This window comes from Rhincodon typus, chromosome 11, assembly GCF_021869965.1.
Source record: "Rhincodon typus isolate 14 chromosome 11, sRhiTyp1.1, whole genome shotgun sequence".
Lineage (NCBI taxonomy): Eukaryota > Metazoa > Chordata > Chondrichthyes > Orectolobiformes > Rhincodontidae > Rhincodon > Rhincodon typus.
In genome coordinates this window covers 72,328,487-72,352,871 of record NC_063342.1, presented here as the reverse complement: position 1 = coordinate 72,352,871, position 24,385 = coordinate 72,328,487, and the positions used below count along the sequence as shown (strand labels likewise).

General features: G+C 40.4%; 1 protein-coding gene across 1 annotated transcript in view; it reads right to left on the bottom strand.

Moving 5' to 3' along the window:
* grtp1a (growth hormone regulated TBC protein 1a) overlaps window positions 1-24,385 on the bottom strand; it is a 92,805-nt gene that overhangs the window by 31,238 nt on the left and 37,182 nt on the right. Inside the window, exons 2-3 of the mRNA XM_048602548.1 lie at window positions 15,742-15,900; window positions 1,873-1,997 (exon numbers count right to left, since the gene is read on the bottom strand). Coding sequence (XP_048458505.1) covers window positions 1,873-1,997; window positions 15,742-15,900 — 284 coding nt within the window. The remainder of the gene's footprint in view (window positions 1-1,872; window positions 1,998-15,741; window positions 15,901-24,385) is intronic.

Genomic DNA, 24,385 nt, shown 5'->3' with positions numbered 1-24,385 from the left:
GACGTTTCGGGCCTAGACCCTTTCTGATGAAGGGTCTAGGCCCGAAACGTCAGCCTTTCCGCTCCTATGATGCTGCTTGGCCTGCTGTGTTCATCCAGCTCTGCACCATAGTATATCAACAGGTTCCCTTTTATCCATAGGACATGTTATGGTTTCAAAGAACTCCAAAATTTGGTTAAACATGATCTTCAATAAAGCTGTGCTGATTCTATCCAATTACATGGAGTTTTTTTCCCATGTACCCAGCTATAATTCCTTAATGATAGATTTCAACAACTTCCCCACAATACACGTCAAGATAACTGGTCCTCCCTTTTGAGGAGTTACACTTGCTACGTTCCAGACTGATCCAGCCTTTCCAGAAACAAGTGAATCTTGAAAAATTATAGCCATCATCAGATGGAGTTTATCAGGACCTGTCAACTTATTAGCCCACAACACCATTAGTTTGTTCAGTACTGCTTCAGTAGTTATTGTAATTTGATCAAATCTCCCTACCACCTCTTGATTTATAGCTGATTCTGGAAATATTTTTGCATTCTTAATAGTGAAGGAAGCAGCAAAACCCTCTCATTTTATTCAATTTCCTAACCAATTACCATTAATTCCACATTCTCACTCTCTAGAGGACAACACTTTACTTATTCTTTTTTAAATACATATAGAAACTGTTGCAATCTGTGCGTACAGTTTCAGCTAGCTTCCTCTCATTCTCATTTCTCTGTCCGATGAACCTTTAATCACTCTTCCCATTCTTTACCATCTGGCTCGACAGCCATTTTTGCACAATTATATGCTTTATCCGCCAAGTTTGCATATGTTTTTCACTTGTTTAACACTTCCACCTCATGTTGTCTATTAGTGGGATTTCAGCTGAAAATAGAGACATGGCATGTATGAAGAATGAACACAAAGTAGACACAAACTGCTGGACAGAAATGGGAAAACAGAAAAAGGAGAAGCAAAGTAAATCAGAAAGACAGGCAAATGCATGCATGTCCAACTTACAGAAAGACAAGGGCAAAGGGACAGGAGCAGGCAAGTGATAGGTAAAAGGACAATGCAAGAGAGCAAAAAAAAAAAAGAATGAGGGGCAAGCATGGACTGAAGAGACGTGTCGGGCATTTTCTGCATTACATGAATTATTTAGCCATGTGCTAAGCTGTCCAATGTAACCAATCTTCAGAAATTTGATACCAATTCTACAACAGACAAATCTGTAGTGGTAATAGGATCACATTCAGCCTGTTCACGTTTCATAGACACTCAACTTCCAACTGCATCATTGATGGCTCAAGTTTGTGCTTCCATTCTCTACGTATTGATCACACATTACTTTTTTTTTAAAAACATCAGATCCGAGTTTGTGGACACTATCACATCTGAGAGAAAAAAGTGTTGAGGATGGGCCTGTACCACAAAGGCATCTAGCTTGTACACAAGTCAGGTCATAAGACCTGTACAATTGAGAAGGTGGTGGTGGTGTAGTGGTAATGTCACTGGACGAATCCAGGGGCCCAGGGCAATGCTGTGGGGCACTGGTTACACATCAGCTCATGGAACCAAAATTCAATTAATTCAATCTGGAATCAAATGCTTGCCTCACTCTTGGTGGCCATAAAACTATCAGCAATTGTTGTAAAAACCCACCTCGTTCACTAATGACAGTCAGCAAGGTAATTCTGCGATCCTTACTTGATCTGGCTCATATGAGCCTCCCACAGAAATGTGGTTCATTCTTAACTGCCCTCTGAAATGGCCAAGTGAGCCAGTCATTTATTAAAAGGCAATTAGGGATGGGCAACAAATGGCCAGCTTAGCCAGTTGCACCCATGTACCATGAAACAAAAACATTTTAAAGAAATTACGTACCTGGCAATAACCAATTATTTTATTGTGGTTTCCATATGCCACTAAAATGTTGAAGAGTGCATCTTGTAAGGAGGGGTTTGCAGTCTTGCGAAACTGTACATTGTCAGGAAATGTTCTGTTAATGTCTGGAAATTAAAGCAAACAAATTTCACTTTTAAATCTCAACATGAAATGGTGCAAATGCCCTGTCACATCATTGAATGCTGTAGTCTTAACAATTCCAGTTTAAAATCACCTTTCTCTAACATGAATCTTTCATGGTTACATCAAGACTTGGAATATTCAGATGCAAGTATTTGGATTACACAGTTCAGTCTCTGCAATACTTGTTCACAAATTCTCCACCCTAGTTTATGACAAACATTTTTTAATAGCCAAGTTTACATCTCAATCAAAAGACTGTGGCTTCAGGACAAACATGTCCTGGACATCATTTAGCTTTGTCAGAATTTATATCAAGTGAATCACTCATGACATACACAATCATTACACTTCATGCAAAACAAGATCAAACTACAGACAACAACGAAGAGAAACATGTGGGAATTAATGGCTGGGATTTTTTTAACTATGTCAGTCAACTAACTGTGCTGACTTCATGCATATATGGGGAAATTAGATAAGCGCATGAGGGAAAAACAAACAACAGAAGGATGTGCTGATAGGGAGAAATTAAATAGGCTGGGAGGACGCTTGTGTAGAACTAAACTCACTGAACTGAATGATATGACTATAATTTATATGACACAGTGAGAATAGAGAGAAAGAATGAAATAAATGAAGGAAGAAAACTTCCATTTAGATGACCATTGGATGTCTCAATGTGTTTTAGTCAAGTAAGAACTTTTTCAAAAAAAAGTGTGTTCAGTCCTAATGTAGGGAGAATCTATCTTTATCAAACTATTTCCACCCGCCTCTCCCAATGTACCTTGGAAAGCAAACAAATACTATAGGATGGGCACAGAAAACTATTTCAAACACTGCACTTGGGAAGAGGTGGTTATGGCTTTGCATAAGTGCTGTCAGAGGACTAGAGCTCATGAGGAACACTGCCACAGACTTTGGAATCATCGCTGCAACACAGTTTCACTGCTTGTTCCAACAAGATGGTCAGCTCCTCTACCAGTAAACAATAGCTAGCTGCTGCTATTGTAATATACAAAACCAACCCTCCATAAACAAAAACAGGAGCCCATCTGGGAGGACATCTTATGAAAGAAAGAACAAACCAATTTCACCTGAAGATGCAGCAAATCCATCATTTCTAGAGATCCACCTTAAGATTCTAGATCATCCAAACACATATGGGATCTATAAAGGTTAATCAATCAATCTTAAAGATTTCCTTCATTTTGGAAGGAACAATCCCAGCTGAGGCCCATCCTGACATGGGTTTAGAGAATAGGACACACATCATAATGATCATCATAACAATCAAGGTTTTGAAGAGTCTTCTTAGACTCCAAACATGAATTCGGTTTCTCTCCCCATAGATGCTCCCAGACTTGCTACGTTTCTCCAGAATTTTGTGTTGGTTTCTATATGTCCATTGTGACTTCACTATATTGAAAGAAAACACTAATTCAGAAAATGAAAATTACACACACTTCAACTAGGTAAAATCTCTTAACAACAAAATATTTCATTCGTACATCTAGAGCAATTCATTGGAGTTAATTTATAGTCACACGTCAAACAGTCCATAAGCACTTAGAACTGTAAAACAAGTGTGAAATGGCATACACCCCATTGTAAATTATCATTGGTTCTGCATCTATTCATGCAGCAGTAATTCAGACTTATGTCAATAATCAGGGCAAAATAGCAAGAAACGATTTAAAAAATACTCCAGGCATTTCTGTATCCAAGAGTTAAGGGCATAACTTTTAAATGCCTTCACTGGTCCATTTTCCCAGTTAATTTTGTCACTGTCAATGAGTTTGATCGTTAATGGAATTCTGCATTTTTTACGCACATCATCGTCGACTGTTAACCATTCTTATTGGCATCTTGCCTCCCACAAAGGTAATGAAGGACCATATCAAAAAGGGGATTTCCATCTCCAAAAGGGGTGGCCTAGATATCCAGAGAAATGCACAAAGTCAGACTGGCTGTTACCATGTCTGCTCTGCTCCATGATGATTTTAGGTTGGAACATGATTTCAGACTTGGAATAATACAAGATAAACTTAACCAATAACACGACACCTAGTGAGTAATCAACAGTCACCTTTGATCAACTTGCAAAGAATTTGTTGTTGGTCTCACTCTCTTACAGCTAATTTCACCATCCACGTGTTCAACCTAGTGGATTAGCACTATCCTTCTTTGTTGGTTGGACTGAAATTTATTGAAATAAGAAAACCCCGACACTTGCAAAACCACTTCACAAGCCAGCTCTGCAGTATTTCTCAATTAATCTGCTTCGCTTCTACCATTGTGTCTCGCAGAATTTGATACAGACAATGGCATGGCCAGAATTTAAATCAAAGTGTAATCATTGCTCTGCATGTTTTCATTCATTCCCCTGACGTGGGAATTTATGGGAAGGTCAGCACTTGTTGCACAGCAGCCAATTCTACTTGTCTTCAGAAAGATGTGCCTTTCACTTGAACTGTTGTAGACTATGTAAGGAAAGGTACCTCATGCTGTAGATCCAACCTGGCTGCTTTCACACAAGAATCAAACTTCAAAATCTTATCCCCCCAGTTTTATTCTAAATTAAGCCTTAAACTCCCCATTCCTATCCATTATATAGCTTGTGCGCCTTATAGATGCCCTGATTACCCCAGACTCAATTGATTGGCAGTTTCCTTGCAGGCCTCCCACGCTCAACCATAAATTCCAATGTCTTACACTTTCTGGCACATATCCTGGGCTATACTTAGTCCTACACATTTAGCACCCAATCTCAATTGAGTTAAAGACTGCTCATTAACACTACATTTAAAATCCTTGTGTCTGTCTACAAATCCACATGCCTTGGCCTAGCCTGGTCGCACCAGATCTCCAACCTCATAAGCCTGATATACCTTCCTAAATAAGCACATTTTACCCTCTGGTTGTGCTGCAGACCAGTCAGTTTGGCTGGCTGCTTCCAGGGGCATGATCCCTTTCCCTGTAAAAGGGCAGAAGTCTCATTCTGTCCTTGGTAACATCACTTACAGTGTCTTATTAGAACATAGAACATTACAGCGCAGTACAGGCCCTTCGGCCCTCGATGTTGCGCCGACCTGTGAAACCAATCTGAAGCCCATCTAACCTAAACTATTCCATTATCATCCATATGTTTATCCAATGACCATTTAAATGCCCTTAAAGTGGGCGAGTCTACTATTTTTGCAGGCAGGGCATTCCACGCCCTTACTACTCTGAGTAAAGAACCTACCTCTGACATCTGTCCTATATCTATCACCCCTCAATTTAAAGCTATGTCCCCTCGGGCTAGCCATCACCATCCGAGGAAAAAGGCTCCCACTGTCCACCCTATCTAATCCTCTGATCATCTTGTATGTCTCTATCAAGTCACCTCTTAACCTTCTTCTCTCTAACGAAAACAGCCTCAAAACCCTCAGCCTTTCCTCATAAGACCTTCCCTCCATACCAGGCAATATCCTGGTAAATCTCCTCTACACCCTTTCCAATGCTTCCACATCCTTCCTATGATGCGGTGACCAGAACTGTACGCAATACTCCAAGTGCGGCCGCACCAGAGTTTTGTACAGCTGCAACATGACCTCATGGTTCCGAAACTCAATCCCTCTACCAATAAAACCTAACATACTGTACGCCTTCTTAACAACGCTATCAACCTGGGTGGCAACTTTCAGTGATCTATGCACATGGACACCGAGATCTTTCTGCTCATCCACACTACCACGAATCTTACCATTAGCCCAGTACTCTGTATTCCTGTTACTCCTTCCAAAGTGAATCACCTCACACTTTTCCGCATTAAACTCCATTTGCCGCCTCTCAGCCCAGCTCTGCAGCTTATCTATGTCCCTCTGTAACCTACAACATCCTTCTGCACTATTTACAACTCCACCGACTTTGGTGTCATCCGCAAATTTACTAACCCATCCTTCTACGCCCTCATCCAGGTCATTTATAAAAATGACAAACAGCAGTGGCCCCAAAACAGATCCTTGAGGTACACCACTAGTAACTGAACTCCAGGATGAACATTTCCCATCAACCACCACCCTCTGTCTTCTTACAGCTAGCCAATTTCTGATCCAAACCGCTAAATCACCCTCAATCCCATGCCTCCGTATTTTCTGCAATAGTCTACTATGGGGAACCTTATCAAACACTTTACTGAAATTCAAATACACCACATCAACCGCTTTACCCTCATCCACCTGTTTGGTCACCTTCTCGAAGAACTCAATAAGGTTTGTGAGGCACGACCTACCCTTCACAAAACCGTGTTGACTATCCCTAATCAAATTATTCCTTTCTAGAGGATTATAAATCCTATCTCTTATAATCCTTTCCAACACTTCACCCACAACCAAAGTAAGGCTCACTGGTCTATAATTACCAGGGTTGTCTCTACTCCCCTTCTTGAACAAGGGGACAACATTTGCTAGTCTCCAGTCTTCTGGCACTATTCCTGAAGACAATGACGACAAAGATCAAAGCCAAAGGCTCTGCAATCTCCTCTCTAGCTTCCCAGAGAATCCTAGGATAAATCCCATCCAGCCCAGGGGACTTATCTATTTTCACACCTTCCAGGATTGCTAACACCTCCTCCTTATGAACCTCAATCCAGTCTAGTCTAATAGTCTGTATCTCAGTATTCTCCTTGACTACATTGTCTTTTGCCTGCGTGAATACTGATGAAAAATATTCATTTAGCACCTCTCCTATCTCTTCGGACTCCACGCACAACTTCCCACTACTGTCTTTGACCGGCCCCAATCTTACTCTAGTCATTCTTTTATTCCTGACATACCTATAGAAAGCTTTAGCAGGTAGGATCAAGGAAAACCCTAAAGACTTCTCATGTCCCCTCCTGGCTCTTCTTAGCTCTCTCTTTAGGTCCTTCCTGGCTAACTTGTAACTCTCAAGCGCCCTCACTGAGCCTTCACACCTCATCTCTACATAAGCCTCCTTCTTCCTCTTGACAAGAAATTCAACTTCTTTAGTAAACCACGGTTCCCTCGCTCGACCACTTCCTCCCTGCCTGATAGGTACATACTTCTCAAGGACACGCAGTAGCTGTTCCTTGAACAAGCTCCACATTTCAATTGTGCCCATCCCCTGCAGTTTCCTTCTCCATCCTATGCATATTATTGTTGTGGGGTGAGGTTTTCTTGATCTCAGTTTTCACTCAACATTTTAAGTTATGGGGCTAAGTAGTCCAACCCCTTCTACCCTTTAACCCCAGCACTCAGTAAGAAATGGCAGAGTCTACAAAAGGGTAAAGTGCCAAGGAAAAGCTAATGTTATTCCATCACTTTTTTTTTTTCAAATATAGGAAATAATCCAGGGAAGCATGGACCAGTTATCACAACATTAGTGGCTTTAAAAGTTATTGGAATTCAAAAGCAAAAGTGATTCCTGACCAGTCAACTGTATTAAACAATGAAGTAACTGGAAAAGTAGATAAGACCGTACATGGAGTTTCAAAAGGCCTTTCATTTGGTAGGCTCATGATTTGTGGCCAAAACAGGTAGAATCAGAGAAGAAACAGCAGAATAAATAGTAAGCTAGTTAACAAACATAGATAAAGCTTACTTGTGTGCTGCAAATTAATAACCATATGTACTAATTATATATTGGTTGTGTTTATTGCTACAGCTGCAGGGGGTGCCACTCACTGCCCAACGACTTTCAGAACTGAGTGGTGCTGGTTGTGGACAAGAGCTGACTGGAGTTAGGGAGACGTGGGTTCCTTGAACAACAGCTACATCCACTTATGTGCAAATACAATCTCTGTCAAGTGATATGACATAACCTGTGCCATCTGTGCATGCACAGGCAGCAGGTATCTTGGCACTTATACATCAGGGTGTGTATTGATAGTGTAACAATGTTTGACAAACCATCATAGAATCCCTACAGTGTGGAAGCAGGCCATTCAGCCCATTGAGTCTTCACCGACCCTCCGAACAGCATCCCACCCAGACCCACCCCCTGCATAACCCTGCATTTCCCACCTGAGACACAACGGGCAATTTGTCATGGCCAATTCACCTAACCTGCACATCTTTGGACTGAGGGGGGAAACCAGAGCACCCAGAAGAAACCCATGCAGACACAGGAGAATGTGCAAACTCAACACAGGCAGTTGCCCAAGGCTGGAATCGAACCTGGGTCCCTGGTGCTGTGAAGCATCAGTGCTAACCATTGTGCATCCCCAAATACTTGACTTAATTTTGTAAGTATTTTGACATTAATTGTGTAACATTGACAAAGCAGAAAGCTGTTTCCTTATATGCAACACTCTCTCATTCCTGGTTCCTGTAACAGAGTGCCCCACTATTAGCTCATTGGCTTGTATTCTTATTTAGAACACAAATAGAGAAACCTTTTCACAGACAATTGAGAACCTATGACTTCTACCTTTTTGGATTACTGGCAATTGTTAGATCACTTTTCAAGTTATATTGGACAATTAGGAAGGAAGGAAAGGGAACGGTGAAAGGATTTCAGAACAATATGGGTAACATAATGCAAACTATTTACTTACATGAAGGGTGAACAGACCAGAACTAGTTGATTTGAATGGCTTATTTCTATTTTGTAGCTTCTGTGCCTAAAGGCAGCTTGTAAATGCGGTGTCAGATGACTTTTTAAAATTTATATTTTACTTGTCCTCTACTCCTAGTCTATTGAGCTGTATAAAACTCTCTTAATGTAAGAATGATAGAAGATTTTGTGAATGAGGACTTAAAGCACCTTTTCACAGGACATCTAAACACCAAAACATTACAAGTTGGCTTGGTTGACTACGGAATAAAATTTAATTGAGAATGGGACGCAGGACACGAGTCACTGAAACTTCAGATCACAAGACTTCAAATTAAAACCATATGGAATTAGTTACTAAATGATCTTACTGAGAGCCAAGTTGTGAATTCAGAGATTGTTTGCAAGTTAAATGGTTAAAATCAACAAGTACCATGATGGAGAGTAAATGTGCAGGCTTGGGCAGTGAGGAGTTAAAACATACTTGTTGATCCTTTTGGCTTGCTTGGATCTTTAACCTAAAAAGAAATTTCAGTGCGAGTTGCAAAGTTGGGAATAACAAATTTAAAATCTATTTATTGAAGAAATTGTCATAAAGCGGAGGTTAACCCCCCACCCCCTTTTGAGAACTAAAACCAAAACACCCAAAGAGGAGCACCTTGCCCTATAATCAGTTAAAAGGAGTGTCAAAAGTGGTGTAACCTGCTTTTCAGCAACTCATTGTTATTAAGTAAAACAAAATCCCTGACACTCACTTTAAAATCAATAAGTAACAATTATTTATCTAACTCTAAGTGAACAAATAAACTGAACCATTAATGAACTGAACCATTAACGAACTGAATAAATCCATTCTAACTACTAACTATTCCCAAATAAAAGCAAGATTCTAATGGTATGTTGTTCCAATAAATACAAGCCACACATATAGATATATAGATTAAAAAAAAAAGTTACTCTCGAAATTACAGCCAGGTAATGTGTCCTCCCGAATGTTCTGTGCCTTCTCCGTCGATTCTTCTGTCAGGAATATTAACTAGTTGTGCCGTTGGTACTGTTGTTGTTATTTAGATGGTGCTTTCTCTAAAACATAGAGGAGGCTGTGAGAACTGGTGATTCTCTCTCGAGCGGAGGGCCATTAGCTCTCAGGCTTTGTCCAACTGCCCCCGTCTTTTTATACCCTTGATGACATATCAATATTTCATTCAGTAGGATTGGTCCTATGTTGACAAAACCATTAGACTTAAATGTAATAAGTTTTTAGCATCTAGGTATCTAGTTCAAATTGATTGGCTAAATTCAAAACCTGTTGCCTTGTTAAAAAATGCTGCTTGGCCTCCTAACTGTACAGTCTTTCAATACAAATGTTTCAATTCGGGTACTCTCCGTGTATCTGCTGCTCACAGATATCAATTTTAAATCTCTCAGCTCGGAAAAGCACCACACAATGCTTTCTCCCACTCCCATCTGACAAACATCAAATTCCAACTTCCTGCCTTCCAATCCACAAGTACTCTACCCAACTTCACAACGCATCGTTGAAAGAAAGTATTGCATCATAATTCCAGATTTAAAAATACTGACAAATCAATTTATCAGCTTCATCCCACGACTTACTGACTACAGTTAAACACCACGTATGTTTCTTTTTTAAAAAGCCTCCTACCACCGCCTCCAAATTTCTACTTCATTGCACACAGTAGACTGTTAGGGCAGAGAATATTTTATCATAAAGGGCCACTGAGGTACTTACCTCAGTACCACCCTTACAATCACAAGCAATATTCATTCCATCTTTCCACACGTCCATCCCCTACAAAATGTAGCAGGTAAAATACATTGGTAATATAAAATGGTGTCTACATGTTCAACAGTCTCAGTTTACATAAAGCTGACAAAGCCAAAACTGAGCACTTTATTGTCAAAAGTAATTAAAGGTCTTTCATTCTGCACACCATTAATTTGCCTAAACATGTGATAAACTAAATGTGATTCAAATACAAAACAAAGAACAGCACAAACCCAATTAAAATTATTCCATTTAATCTCACTCAAATTTCACCGAGTCACATGGAAGTTATTTTCTCCAACTTCCTTCAGTTGGAGGTTGATTTTTGCATCAATGACAACTTAAAACCCACAATAATGAAACATACAAGAAATAAACAAATCAGCTATGTGGTAAATCCACGGTGCTTCTTTCCACAGTGTGACAATTTTCCTGCACACAGTATTGCTTCTGGGGCTGAGAACTGGACCTAGGGTTTTATGCTGCATCATAGTCTATGAAAGTTAAAATCTTATTTTACACCTGGGAACATCTCACTCTTCACTGGCACAATAAATATTTAGTATTTCGAGACAGTGGTGCAATGTGTAACAGTAGTGGTTATTGTGTAGAGTTGCTTGCAATGGCTGCAATTGTTCCAGTAAGTTATTAATTATTTCTAAAGTCCTTTTGACTAATATTTACCAGATGAAAAATTAGTGACTAACAAAGGCAGAAACTGCCAAGTTTGTTCACTCACTTCAGTAGCAATCTCACAGGCTCTCCCTCCCAGCCTTCTAAACAGGTCTCTGAGGTAACAGCTAGGGTAGACAGGAAGAATGTTTGCTCCCCTGATGGAGGGATGACACACCAAGGGGCACAGATTTAACGTAAGGCACAGACGTTCAGAGGAGATGCGAACAAAAACCTTTTCACCTGGAGGGTGGTAGCAATCTACAATCACTGCCTGTAAGGGAGAGGCAGAAACCCTCAAAATTTAAGTAGTATTCAGATGTGTGCTTGTGATGCCAAGGCATACAAGACTAAGGACTAAGTGTTGGAAAATGGGATTAGAATATTTAGGTGGTAGTTTTTGATTGGCATAGGCACTATGGGCCAAAGAGCCTTTCTCTAAGCTGAGGATCTTTATGACTCTATGAATTAACACTTATGCAACGCAGGTAATCAAAAGGATTGATACAATTGAAACTTTTATTTTCAAACTGTCTCTGGTTCTAGATTCCACAGCCAGGGAATATTTCCTTTCTGCATCTATATCTATTCCTTAAAGAATTTCATAAGTTGCTATGAGATCACCTCTCATTCAACTAAACTGTAGAAAATACAGGCCCAGTCTTCTCAATCTCACCTCCGAGGACAGTGCCACTATTCCCGGAATCAGTCTGGCAAACCTCCACAGTTGTTCCTCTATGGCAAGTATGCCCTTCCTTGGCCAAGGGTTGAAGAACTGCAGACAATATTCTCACAAACAGGTGCAGTCTTACCAAGACTTCTGTACTCACATTCTCTCGTGAAAAAGACAAACATACAGTTTGCCTTCTGAATTACTTGCTGCACCTGCATGCTAGCTTTCATTGTATTATGAACAAGGATACCTAGATCTTTTGGTCACAAACATTTTCCTATCTCCCATCATTTAAGAAATACTCTGTACATTTCTTTCCCCTACAGAGGTGGATAGGACACAATTTGAATGTGTGAGGCTATCTGCCATGCTCTTGTCCACTCACTTAACCTGCCTAAATACACAGTCTTTTTGCAACTCCCTCAACTCTCATTCCCAAGTTTTACATCATCTGCAAACTTGGAAACGTTACAGTTGACTCCTAAATCCAAATCCAAATCCAAATCCAAATCATTGATACAGATGGCAAATAGCTTGGGCCCCAAGAAAAAGGGCTAGGCCCTGGCAGGATCTCACTGGTTACAGACTGCCAACCTGAGAATGTCTCACTTATTCCTATTTTCTGCTTTCTTTCTGTTAACTAGTCCTCAAACCATGCTCGTATATTATTATCGTTGATCTCATGCATTTTAATTTTGATTTTTAACCTCCAGCATGGATTTTAATCAAAAAACCTTCCAAAAATCCGAATATACACATCCACTTGTTCCATCTTATTGACTTTGCCAGGAACATCCTAAAAAATAAAGATCTCAGGTCTGTCAAGTATCATTTCCCTTCATAAATCTATGATGACTCTGTCCATGTCAGGCTAACAGATCTGAAGTTCCCTGTTTTCTCTCTTACTTTCTTAAAATGTGAAGTCACATTTGCATCCTTCCAATCTGCAAGCATCATTGCAGAATTAAGAGTTTTAAAAGATGATCATCAATCTCTAACATCTGTAGCCATCTCTTTCAAATGATCTAGGATGAAAGTCATTAGGGATTAGTCAACTTTACCAATATTACTTTTAACTAATGCTAAGATCTTTCAGTTCCACAGTATCACTAGAACCTTGGATCTTGATTATTTCAGGGAAACTTTGTGTCTTCCTCACAGAAGCTAAAGCACTTATTTAGCTTCAGTTGTTGCTTAATTTCCTGTTATAATTTCTCCCATCTGCCTGTAATGGATACAGATTTGTTTTTGTTAATTTAATCCTTCTTTAAAATATCTCTAACCTTATGTAACCTGTTTTTAGCTATTCCATATTCATATTCTATTTTCCATATCAATTTCTTGATCCTTCTTTGTTTATTTCTAAAATCCTCCCATTTCTCAGGTTTACAACTACTTTTTTGGCAACTTCATAATTCTTTTCCTTTGATCTTATTAACTTGCCTTGTTAGCCACAGCTCTCTGTCTGTTGGGGACTTTTGCCTTAAAAGGAATCCATGTGTTATGAAAACTAAGTGTAAAATATTATCCATTGACTGTCTACCAAACATATTTTTCTAGTGTCCTCCTCATATGTTTATAATTGCACCCTGGTTCAACCATAACTGGAATTTTGCATCCATTCCTGGGCTCTACACTTAAGGAAGGGTATGAAAGTAGTAGACAAAATGCAGAAAAGATTCTCAAGATTAACTCCAGAGATGAGGAACTTCGGTTAAATAGTTAGATCAAACAAGCTGGGGTTGGTTACTAGAAGAGAAGTTGAGGGTAGATTTGGACTTCAACCAAGCCATTAACGGAAGGATCAAGAACGATAGGCGCACAATTTAAGGGGACTGTCAAAAAGATACATTGGAGAGTAGAAAGAATAAATTTAGATTTGTTTAATATCATATCAAATAATCCAGAAACGCTTTGCACCCAAAAGTTTTTTTTGATCTAAGTATAACTCTTCCGTACACGCAAGCTTAGCATAGTACAATGTTTCACCATTCTCTAAAGGAACGCTACCAGCCACAGTCTGACACCTAAGCCACATAAAGAGAAATTAGAAATCTTGGTTAAGAGAGGTGGCATTGTGGCTCAGGGGTTAGCATCACTGCCTCTCAATGCCAGGGACCCAGGTTAGATTCCCTGCCTCAGGCTACTGTCTGTGTCAAGTTTGCACATTCTCCGTGTCTGTTTGGGTTTCTGCTGAGTGCCCTGGTTTCCGAAACAGTCCAAGGATGTGCAGGTTAGATGGATTGGCCATGGTAAATGCAGGGTTATAGAGCAGGGGGTGGAATGCTCTTCGTAGGGTCGGTATGGACAAATGGTCTGCTTCCACACGGTAGGGATTGTATGATTCTATGAGGAACGAGAAACCAGTGTTTGGGTCTGGAATGCACTGTTGAAATAGAGGAGTCAGGTCAGTCCTTTGAAAGAGCAATTAAAATAGCCCCACTCCCTTTGGCCTGGAAACATTTCCCTTCAAGCAATTTTTCAGTTCTCTTTTGAAAGAGATTATATCTGTATCCACCTGCTTTTCAGGCAGTGCTTTCTAACTAGAACATTTCACCACATAAAATCCCAAACAGTCGCTTTTAGAATTTGATTAGAGAAGAAATCTACTTTAATAACAATAACTACTCCAATTTAAGTTAACCATTTCATATGAGGAAGCAAAACATTTCTTCTAGAGAGTACTTAGAAACTCAGAACTTTCTCAATGTAGCAATAAAATCACAAAAGATCTAAAAATAATTAAAATACGTTTGATCCAAAGGGAGAATTTTGGAATAAAAACAGAAAAACGTTAAGAATTTAGCAAGGTAGGCCACAATCTGTATGGAGAGAAATTTCTAGGTAGAGATTGCAGCAAAAGTACGCCAGAAACTCAAACGGCAAGGTAAACTTTTATCAAGGAATAATGACAGCCCTGACCTACCTCTATACTGAACCAAACAAACATTCTTCTCCGTAGATTCCTGCTTGAACTGAAAAGGAAAGGCTTTTGTGTTGTCAACAATTAAGATCCCTTTAAGCTATGACACCAAATTGTTGGTACTTCCATGAAGATTTTTAAAAGTTTATTCCAAGGTCTCTGGCACTTATCAGGCAATAGGCACAGGCTCAGAACATGTGTGTAGAGGAAGAAGATTTAGAAAAATTATAAGCTAGAAACAATGGAATGAGTGGCTTTATGTGTAACAAAGTTTTGGGGTTCTATGATCCTTGCTCCTATTGTTTTCACATTTCTGTCTCTTGCCAATTATTCCCACTCCCATTTTCTCCCTATGACTCTGTTTCTCTCTCCCTGCTTATTCTGGTGCAATAGGGTTATGGTTGGAGGATAACTGTTGGCACTAATTTCTCCAGGCCACAAATGAGCTGGGAATGTTGGAGGACAAATGTGGTTTTGTAACCCAGCTTCTGGCCCAGTCACTGCCCTGATTCTTGCCTCTTTCATCTAGCTGCTTAACCACTTCCTCCCTTCCATCCATCCCTCAACTTATTTTCCACCATTCCTAGCCCAATATTTTGACTCTTTAGTATTGGTTACCCTCAAGAGCTTTGCTTTCAAACTTCAACTTATTTTTAGGGAAGAAAATCAAAATTAGAATGACAAATAGACTTTCTTAATTCATCACAATAGGAAAACAACCACTACAGGAAAGAGAGATTGAGAGAAATAGTATCATGAATACGGCAGACAGATAATTTGTATTTGCTAACTAATCATTGAACTCTAGCATTGAGCACGTGTAATGTGTACATTTACACATACTTCCTGCCTGCACCCACAGCTTCCAGAGGTGAAAATTCTTCTCTCTATTTTAAATTGAGGGGTATAAATTTATGTGAAAAACATGTAAACATCATTCAAAATGTAAAGTCTGGTTGTCAGGTGCCTACCAATCTGAAATATTTTGCCATTTTCCAACATCCAAAATACGTTTTTGAGAAAAAAATTAGATAAGTTGTAACATGTGTCAATTAACCATCAGCAGTGAAATTAAATGTCTGAGTTAGTATCGCTTAGATGGAAGAGTATTACCTGTTTTAACAGCATCAACCAACTTTGGATCTTCTTCCATTTCCAGTAGCTTCTTATAGTAAGCTGGATTTTTTTCCATCTGTGCTTGGGCTCCACTAACAGTCATCCAGATAAGGCTACGATATTCATTTGGAATTCCTTTCCTGATGTAGCGTTTCACTGTCATGGGAATAAAAGCAAGTAGTTAAAATGTGAAACACAAATCGCATTCATTAGCAGGCTACAGAAAGCCTTTTTTCCCCCTGATCATGGGGATGTTTTATTTCTTTACAGTCAATATTTAGCATTTAAACCAATTCTTAAAATTTGTACAAGATATTATTATCCATTGAAGTGGATTTCTTTTTCAAAGATGTTTGTATGCAGATCAAATGCTGGTGCATTTAAAGCCCTTGCCCTCAGCTCCTTTATGCAGCTGAGTTCAACAAAAACCACAAGGCAAATCCCTCTAAAGTGACTATCAGTACTCACACAGAAAATACTTTGTTTACATAAAAGAGCTGCAAACCTATGCGAAAATATATTTGGATGGGGTAGCAGACTTGATCTAATTAGCAATTGGATTTACACTTTAAAAGACTTCTGGAAAAATAGCTATGAGCATATAAAAGTGCTTGTGTTCTACTCACTAGAAAATATTTCTCAAGAATCTTCGCCTCCCCCACCTTCAAAAACCCCTTACAAGTCTTTAGTGGCACAACCACAGAACTATGTTTGGCCCATTAAATATCACTATTCATTTCTTAGTGTGGAAAGAGACTGCAGTAGACAGAAAATTGAGTTAGTATCTCTTTTACAGTGCACATGACTTTATGCACTTACATGTTTATTTTTTCAGGTAAGGAGACAAATATTCATTGAATGTCTTGATTCACTTCCTGAAATACTCGATTAAAAAACAAGCTTTACTGTTGATGGCATAGGTTGAATTAGGAGATTCAGCTCTGATTAAAAATCTGACCAATTATATAACTTTAAATCTCAACTGAAATAACGTCAATCACAAATAAATAAAAAAAAGCAATATACAGACACTGGGAATCTGAAATAAAAACAGCACAACGGTGAATACTCAGACAGCACTTGAGAGAAACAGAGTTAACATTTCAGACCAATAACTTTTTGTAAAACCTGGAAATGCCATGGATTTTTCTCCAGCAAGATGGCGGCACCGTAAGACACTCCAGCGGAGCTCCACGTATTCTTTTCCTTTTGTTCTCTCTTTTCTTTCCACCTTCTGCATTAGGGGAATGGAGAAGTTGGCGAGTCACCGAGACAAATCCGAGCAGCGGACATGGCGAATCCTCAAGTGGTGGATGGAGAGGGTGAGGCGATTCCTGGGAACAGCAGCCAGCATGGGTGAAGCAGTCCTGCAGCAGCGGCCAATGTGAAGAAAGCAGTCCGGAAACTTACCTTGAAGTAGCAGAGGGCCCGTACCATGATGCGGCAGTCAGACCATGTGGGGAAGACCCTGCGCTGAGCTGCTGCAATGTAACGTGTATTTGGAATTTTTTTTAAATCTGACTGTCATGTCAATCCTTTGACTAGGTCTTATTGCTAACATATTCTTTAAAAGCTGTAAAGTAACGCAACTACTTTTCTTTTTATTCCTCTTTTGTATCTAAAATTTGTACCTAGGTACTTGTACCTAAAGATAGCACCATAAGAGGCAACGCTGTAAAACTTTTCACTGTACTTCTGTACTGCAGTACGTGACGATAAACTCTCACACACACACACACCAATCTATGGGGCAAATTTGTATTTGCAGATACATTCAATTTGGTTCAAAAAGCACACAATTTATAGACAGTCAATGTGGCATTTTATAAATTCCTACTTTAGTAATAAAACCAGTCTGATTCCAAACCAAAACACAAACAGATTCTAAACAAGACTCACATGCATTGTCTGATCTAAAATGACAACTCTTCTTTACACTGATAAAACCTTTAGTTCTCTCAGGGCAGTGACTTGAAAGAAATTCAGGGATTTACATATACATATTAACCAATTAAAACTTTCCAACTGATTAAAGATTTAATAGCACCTTAGGTTTGTTTAATACATCCTCAACGGTGTGACCTTTTCTTCTTTTACTTCTGCATCGGATACCACCTCTCTCGCTAACACCTGAAGGAGGATTGAGGCTCCTGTTGGACTATAACCTGACGTTATGCCACTTCTGACCTTGTTCACCCCAGTCCAACACCAGCACCGCCACATACTGATTTATTAGCATTTTTATTTGCTTTGCTTTGACCACTAGCCATTACTAAGTTTCACAGATCAGGCACTTCCATAGCCTACCTTTCAGTGTTGATGGACAGCTTATTCTCTCCAGTACCAAGACCAATTAATTTTGCCTAGTTAAACGCCTAATTCTAAAAATCTGCTGCTGAAACCCTCATCCATCCCTCTTTACCTCTAGACTCAACTATTCTAATACATGCTCGCCGAACTGGTGTGTTTGATAGCAGGGTGACAAAACATCTGCAAGGTAACACCATCAGCGCGCCTCCAATGAAGCATCGGTGTTCTGTCCCACTTTTTATTTATATGCCTCGGTTTGCTGGGGTGGTTAGTATTACTTCTGGTTTTGTTTCTCAGTGGTTTGTACACAGGGTCTAATTCAAGGTGTTTGTTGATGGGAGTTCCGGTTGAAACACCAGGCCTCCAGGAATTCCCTGGCATGTCTCTGTATGGTTTGTGCGATTATCGATGTATTGTCCCATTTGAATTTGTGTCCCTCATTGTCCGTTTGTACTGAGACAAGTGTGCAGCAACCTGGAACTATGCAAAGCAGAACAGCAACACTTATACTGAGTCTTCAAGAGAAACGGCTGCCCAAAAAGCACAATCCGCCGTTACCTCTGAGACAAACAACAACAGGAAGATATAGCATGACCTGAATTACTTATCACCCTAGTATACATCAAGGACATTTCAGAGATGACCACAAGACTACTCAGACCCCTAGGTATTAGAGTAGCCCACAAACCGACAACCACCCTATGACAGCTACTGATGAACATAAAAGGACCCCATATCCAAAACCAGCAAAACTGGGGTAATGTACAAAATACCATGCAAGGACTGTGAGAAACACTACATAGGCCAAACCGGAAGAAAATTGACTTTCTGGATACATGAACACCAACTAGCCACCAAGAGACATGACCAATTCCCACTTGTCTCAGTACACACGGACAATGAGGGACACGAATTTGACTAGGACAACACATCGATAATCGGACAAGCCATACAGAGACACACCAGGGAATTCCTGGAGGCCTGGCATTCCAGCTGGAACTCCATCAACAAACACATTGAATTAGACCCTGTGTACAAACCACTGAAAAATAAAACGGGAAGTAATACCAACCACCCCAACAAACAGGCATATAAAATAACCAGCGAGACAGAACACCGACACTTCACTGGAGGTGCCTGATGATGTTACCTAACAGGATAACGAAACGTTTACAACCAAAACCAATGGCTCGGCAAACATGTCTACAACCTCATCCACAACCCGAGCTACAAATCTTCACAAAAACTTTATTCCAATACCTATTTGGCCAGGGGTCACACTGCACCTTCCATAAACGTAAGCTCATCCAACAATGCAGCATACATTTTAAACTTTCTCTCTCTGTCTCAGTCACATTAACTCTGCTTGATGACCTTTATGGGCAATGCCTTGAATTTGATACGCTTCACCTCTCCATCTCTAACATTCTCCAACTTTCTAATCTTCCAAGATTTTGGCACTCTTCCAACTCCCACCTTTTGCACATCCTTAAGTGCTGCGCGACTGGGGCCTGTTTTCTGCTGCCTCAGTCCCAAACAATGGAATATGCACTTTAAACTTCTCAGTCGCTTTACCTCTCCCCACTCCTTTAAAGATGTTCCTTGAAATTTAATCTCCGACTAAGCTTTTGGTCGACTAACTAACATGGCTAAGTGTCATATTTTGTTTGGTAAAATGCCTCAAGGCACTTAATGTTACTATTTAAGAAGGTATCATAAAAATCTATACGACCATAAGATTATTGGACATAGCAACAGAATTTGGCCATTTAGCGCATTGTGTCTGCTCCACCATCCGATGAGATCATGGCAGATATAGTAATCCTCAAATCCACTTTCCTGCCTTTTTCCTCTAACTCAATTCCCTTACTGATCAAAAATCTGATTGCCTTTTCACATCTCCTCCGAACCTTGAATCTTCAGAATAGTTTTTGATTATATTACTGTACTTGACATCTAATGAAGCACACCTCATCTTAATCTTTAGGCATTTTCCTCAGAGTCAAAGCATGAATGAAAATAGAATGAAAGCACCTTTGAATATAAAGCTAACATTGTTAAATATAATTGGTACAGACTTGCTCCAAGCTCCCAGTGGATAAGACATTAAGGTACCAGAAAGATACAGATGAGTCAGGCCAGACAGAATAAGAATCCTCAGAGGCAAGGATTGGCAATAACAAGTTAAGCTAAGATACATGCATTAGTTACACCTTATGTGTACTTGTGTTTAGGTCTTTGATTTTGGTATGGTCATTTAGTGGATATACCTCAGTCTGGTGATATATAGCAAGTGCCAGAAGGGTTTACAAAGAAAGATTTTGAACAGCTCTAGGTTGCTAATTCTGCTCTGTGTAGTGAACATAGTATAAAATAGGATATCTAGAAGAACAAGGGCAACAGATATACGTGAACATCAGCAATTGCAAAATCCACTCCAGACCACACATCATCCCAAGTTGGAACAATTTTGGCTCCTTAACTATTGCTCAAAAACCTAAGACTCCCCCTGTAACAATGCTGCAGGCAAACATACAACACAGATTACAGCTCTTCATGGAGGTGGGTCACCAACACCGCTCATGGGCAATTAGAGGTCAGCTGCAAAGATGATGGTTTTGCTTGCTTTTCTTGAAGAAGTGCAACAAGTTAGTAGGAATTGTCTTTAAGCTATCAGATGTTCTTTGGGTGAATACATGGGTCAAGATGATAAACATGGGAAAAGGAGCACAGGTTGTGCAATTCAGAGCTTCTAAGTGCTCAGCGTATCTGGGAGAGCAGCACCCACCCCTCCCAGGCTCACTCACTGTCACGTTTCACAATGTGAGAAATGGGTAAATATTATGTTGAGGTAGTTTGACAGAAATCTCTTTCGAAAGGAGGACAACATTTGAGGAACTTCTGTGAACCTACTGTAAACCTACCAGGAGGACCACAGGCATCTCTCTCCATTAAAAGTGGGAGTCTTGGTTGTGCATGGTTTGAACAGTCCACTCCACAAGCATGGGATAAGGAGGCACAGACCACAATGAATTACCAGAGGCATCACTGTTGCTGGTTGAGTCCCAAGGGACACAACTGCTTGGCTGGACAGGCAGCAGTTGGTGAGGCAACCAGCAAAAGGGAAAACCATACTTGGGCTCATCCTCACTAATCCACCTGCTGCAGATGTAACCATCAGTAAAAGTGAACACTGCACAGTGCTATTGGAGACGACGTCCTATCTTCAAATTGAGGCTATCTCCATCACTTTCTATGGCACCATTACTGTGCTAAATGGGAACAGGGTGCAAACAAATTGAGCATCTCAAGACTGGGCATCCACATGATGCTGAGCGCCATCGGCAGAATTTTACTCTAATACAATCAGCATCCTCATGGCCTGGCATATCCCCACTCTTACTACCATCAAGCCAGGAAATCAACCCAGGCTCAAATGAAGACTGCAGAACGGCATGGCAGGAGCAGGATCGGGCACATATCAAAATGAAGCTAAACACAGAACTAGCTGCGTGCCAAACAGCATAAGCAGCACAGAGAGTGAGACAGACAGAACTAAGCCATTCCACAAAGAGATCAGATCTAAATTCTGCAATCCTACCATATCAAGTTGAGAATGGTGGTGGAAAAGCAAATAACTCACTAGAAGAGGTAGCCTGACAAATATCCTCATCCTCACTGAGGAGGGATCCTGCCACAACAGTAGAAAAGATAGGGCTGAAGCACTTATAACAATCTTCAGCCAGAAGAGCCAAGCAAATGATTATCTCGGCCTCCTCCAGAGATCCCCAGCATCACAGATGCCAATTCAATCAATTCCATCTGGTATGAGGCACTGGAAAACTACTGTACCGTAAAACTGCCAGAACATGCCTCACCCCAAGCAAAGCTGTTCCAAGGCAGCGACAACACAAATAAAAAATTGCCTTGCTATGTTCTGAACACAAAAGCTGGACAATTCAAACCCGAACAATTACCACCCCAACAGTTCACTTGCAAACATCAGTAACGTGATGGAAGGGGTCATCAACAGTGCTATCGAGCAGCACTTGCTTGGCAATAACCTGCTCAGTGATGCTCAGTTTGGATTCTGCCAGGGCCACTCAGCTTCTGACCTCATATCAACCTTCATTTCAACATGGTCAAAAGAGCTGAACTCCAGGAGGTGAGGACAGAGTCACAGTCCTTCAACAAAATTTTTTGATTTGATTTGATGTATTTGTCGTCACAAATGGAGGGCAAACTTTCCAGTGGTTGGAGTTATACCTGGCACAATGAAAGATGGCTGCTGTTGTTGGAGGTCTGTCATCTCAACTCCAAGGCATCTCTGCAGGAGTTCATCAGGATAGTGTCCTAGGCCCAGATATCTTCAGGTGCTTCATCAATGATGTTCCCTCCATCATAAGGTCAGAAATGGGAATGTTCACTGATGATTGCACAACGTTCAGTACCATTCGCAAGTCCTCAGATATTGAAACAGTCCATGTCCAAATGCAGCAAGACCTGGACAATATCTAGGTTTGGGCTGACAAATGGCAAGTATCTTTGTGTCCCACAAGTGCCAAGTCTTTTCCAATAAGATAGAATCTAACCATGCACTTTGACATTCAATGGCATTATCACTGATTCCCCCACTAATCAATATTCTGGGAGTTTACCATTGACCAGAAATTGAATTGGACTAGCTATTTAAATACAGCAACCACAAAAGTAGGTCAGAGGTGAGGAATCCCATAGGGAGTAACTCACCTTCTGACTCCCTAAAGTCTGACCTTCATCAAGTCAGGAGGGCAGTGGAATGCTCCCCACTTGCCTGGATGTGCAGCTCCAACAACATCCAAGAAGCTGGACGCCATCCAGGACAAAGCAGCCCACATGATTAACACCACATCCACAAACATCTACTCTCTCCTCCTAAGTTCAGTAGCAGCAGTGTGTACCATCTATAAGATGCACTGCAGAAATTTACTAAAGGTTCCTTAGACAGCACTTTCAAAACCCATGAGTACTACCATCCAGAAAACAATGGCAGAAGATATATGGGAACTGCACCTCCTACAAGTTCCTATCCAACTGCTCACCATCCTGACTTGGAAATATAGAGCTATCCTGTCTGTACTGTCAAAATTCTGGAACTCTCTCCCTAAAGCATTGCAGGGCCGCCTACAATAAATTGACTTTAACAATTCACGAAGGCAGCTCACCACCACCTTCTCAACAACAACCATGGATGGACAATACACATTGGCCTTGTCAGTGACACCCATATCCCAAGAAATGAATAAAAGAAACTGAAAAAACCTACCTTAAAACATCAAAATGCAAAGTGTGATACCAGGTATGACGTGTCACGCTGTGCAGCACAGCTCATCAAAAACATCACACAATGTCAGTCTTGACTCAATAGTAGCAGGATTGACTGAGCCAGAAGATTGTGGCTTCAAGCTCCATTATACAAACGTCAGCCCATAATTCAGGTTGACATTCACAGTACTGAGTACTGCAGTCAGAATGCTCTTTGGGTGAGATATTAAAACCAAGCATCTGGCTGTCCTCAGATGATGTTAAAAAAATCCCAGGGCATTATATCAAATAAGAACAGGGGCTTTCTCATTGACGTTCTGGCCAATGTTTAGCCCTTAACCAACATTATACATCAGGTTCCTTCATAACATACTGACTGCTGTTTGCAAGACTATGTTGTGCGCTATTATTATAGCGACACTTAACTGGATTGACTAATCTGTAAAGAATTGTGTGCCATTTTAGACTAGGATAAAAACCAGGAAGCTGATATTCAACCCTAAAGTAAATCAACAATGTGGCACAATACATGCCAATCAGCAGGTTTATTCCAGTAAAAGCAACTAGCTATCAGAAACCATACACCATCAACAAAAGCAAGTTTCAAACCAAATAAAACATCAGAAAAACAATCAAATCAGCTTATGGAATCAGCTCTTAAAATACAGACAGTACGAACATCAAGTGTGACAAGATGAATTTATATAGCACCTACACAACGCTACAGAAGACCAAGATGTTTTATAACAGGAATTGTCACAGAAAAATTGACCAAAGGTAATCTGAATGGGCACTTGAGATAAGAAAGTTGCCTGGCTACAGGTTTAAAGCAGGGGAATGGAACTGACTGGACTGCTAAACATACAGTAGGGAGGGCAGGTTTGAGTACTGGGGTGGGGATAGAAATAGTTGCAGGGGTAGGTCTCAGCAGCAAAGTGGGGGGAGGGCTGTTGGTTACAGGGGCAGGTCCCAATACTGAAAGGGGTTTGGCCAGAAGGAGGGGGGCATGGTGGTTGGTGAGAGGGGC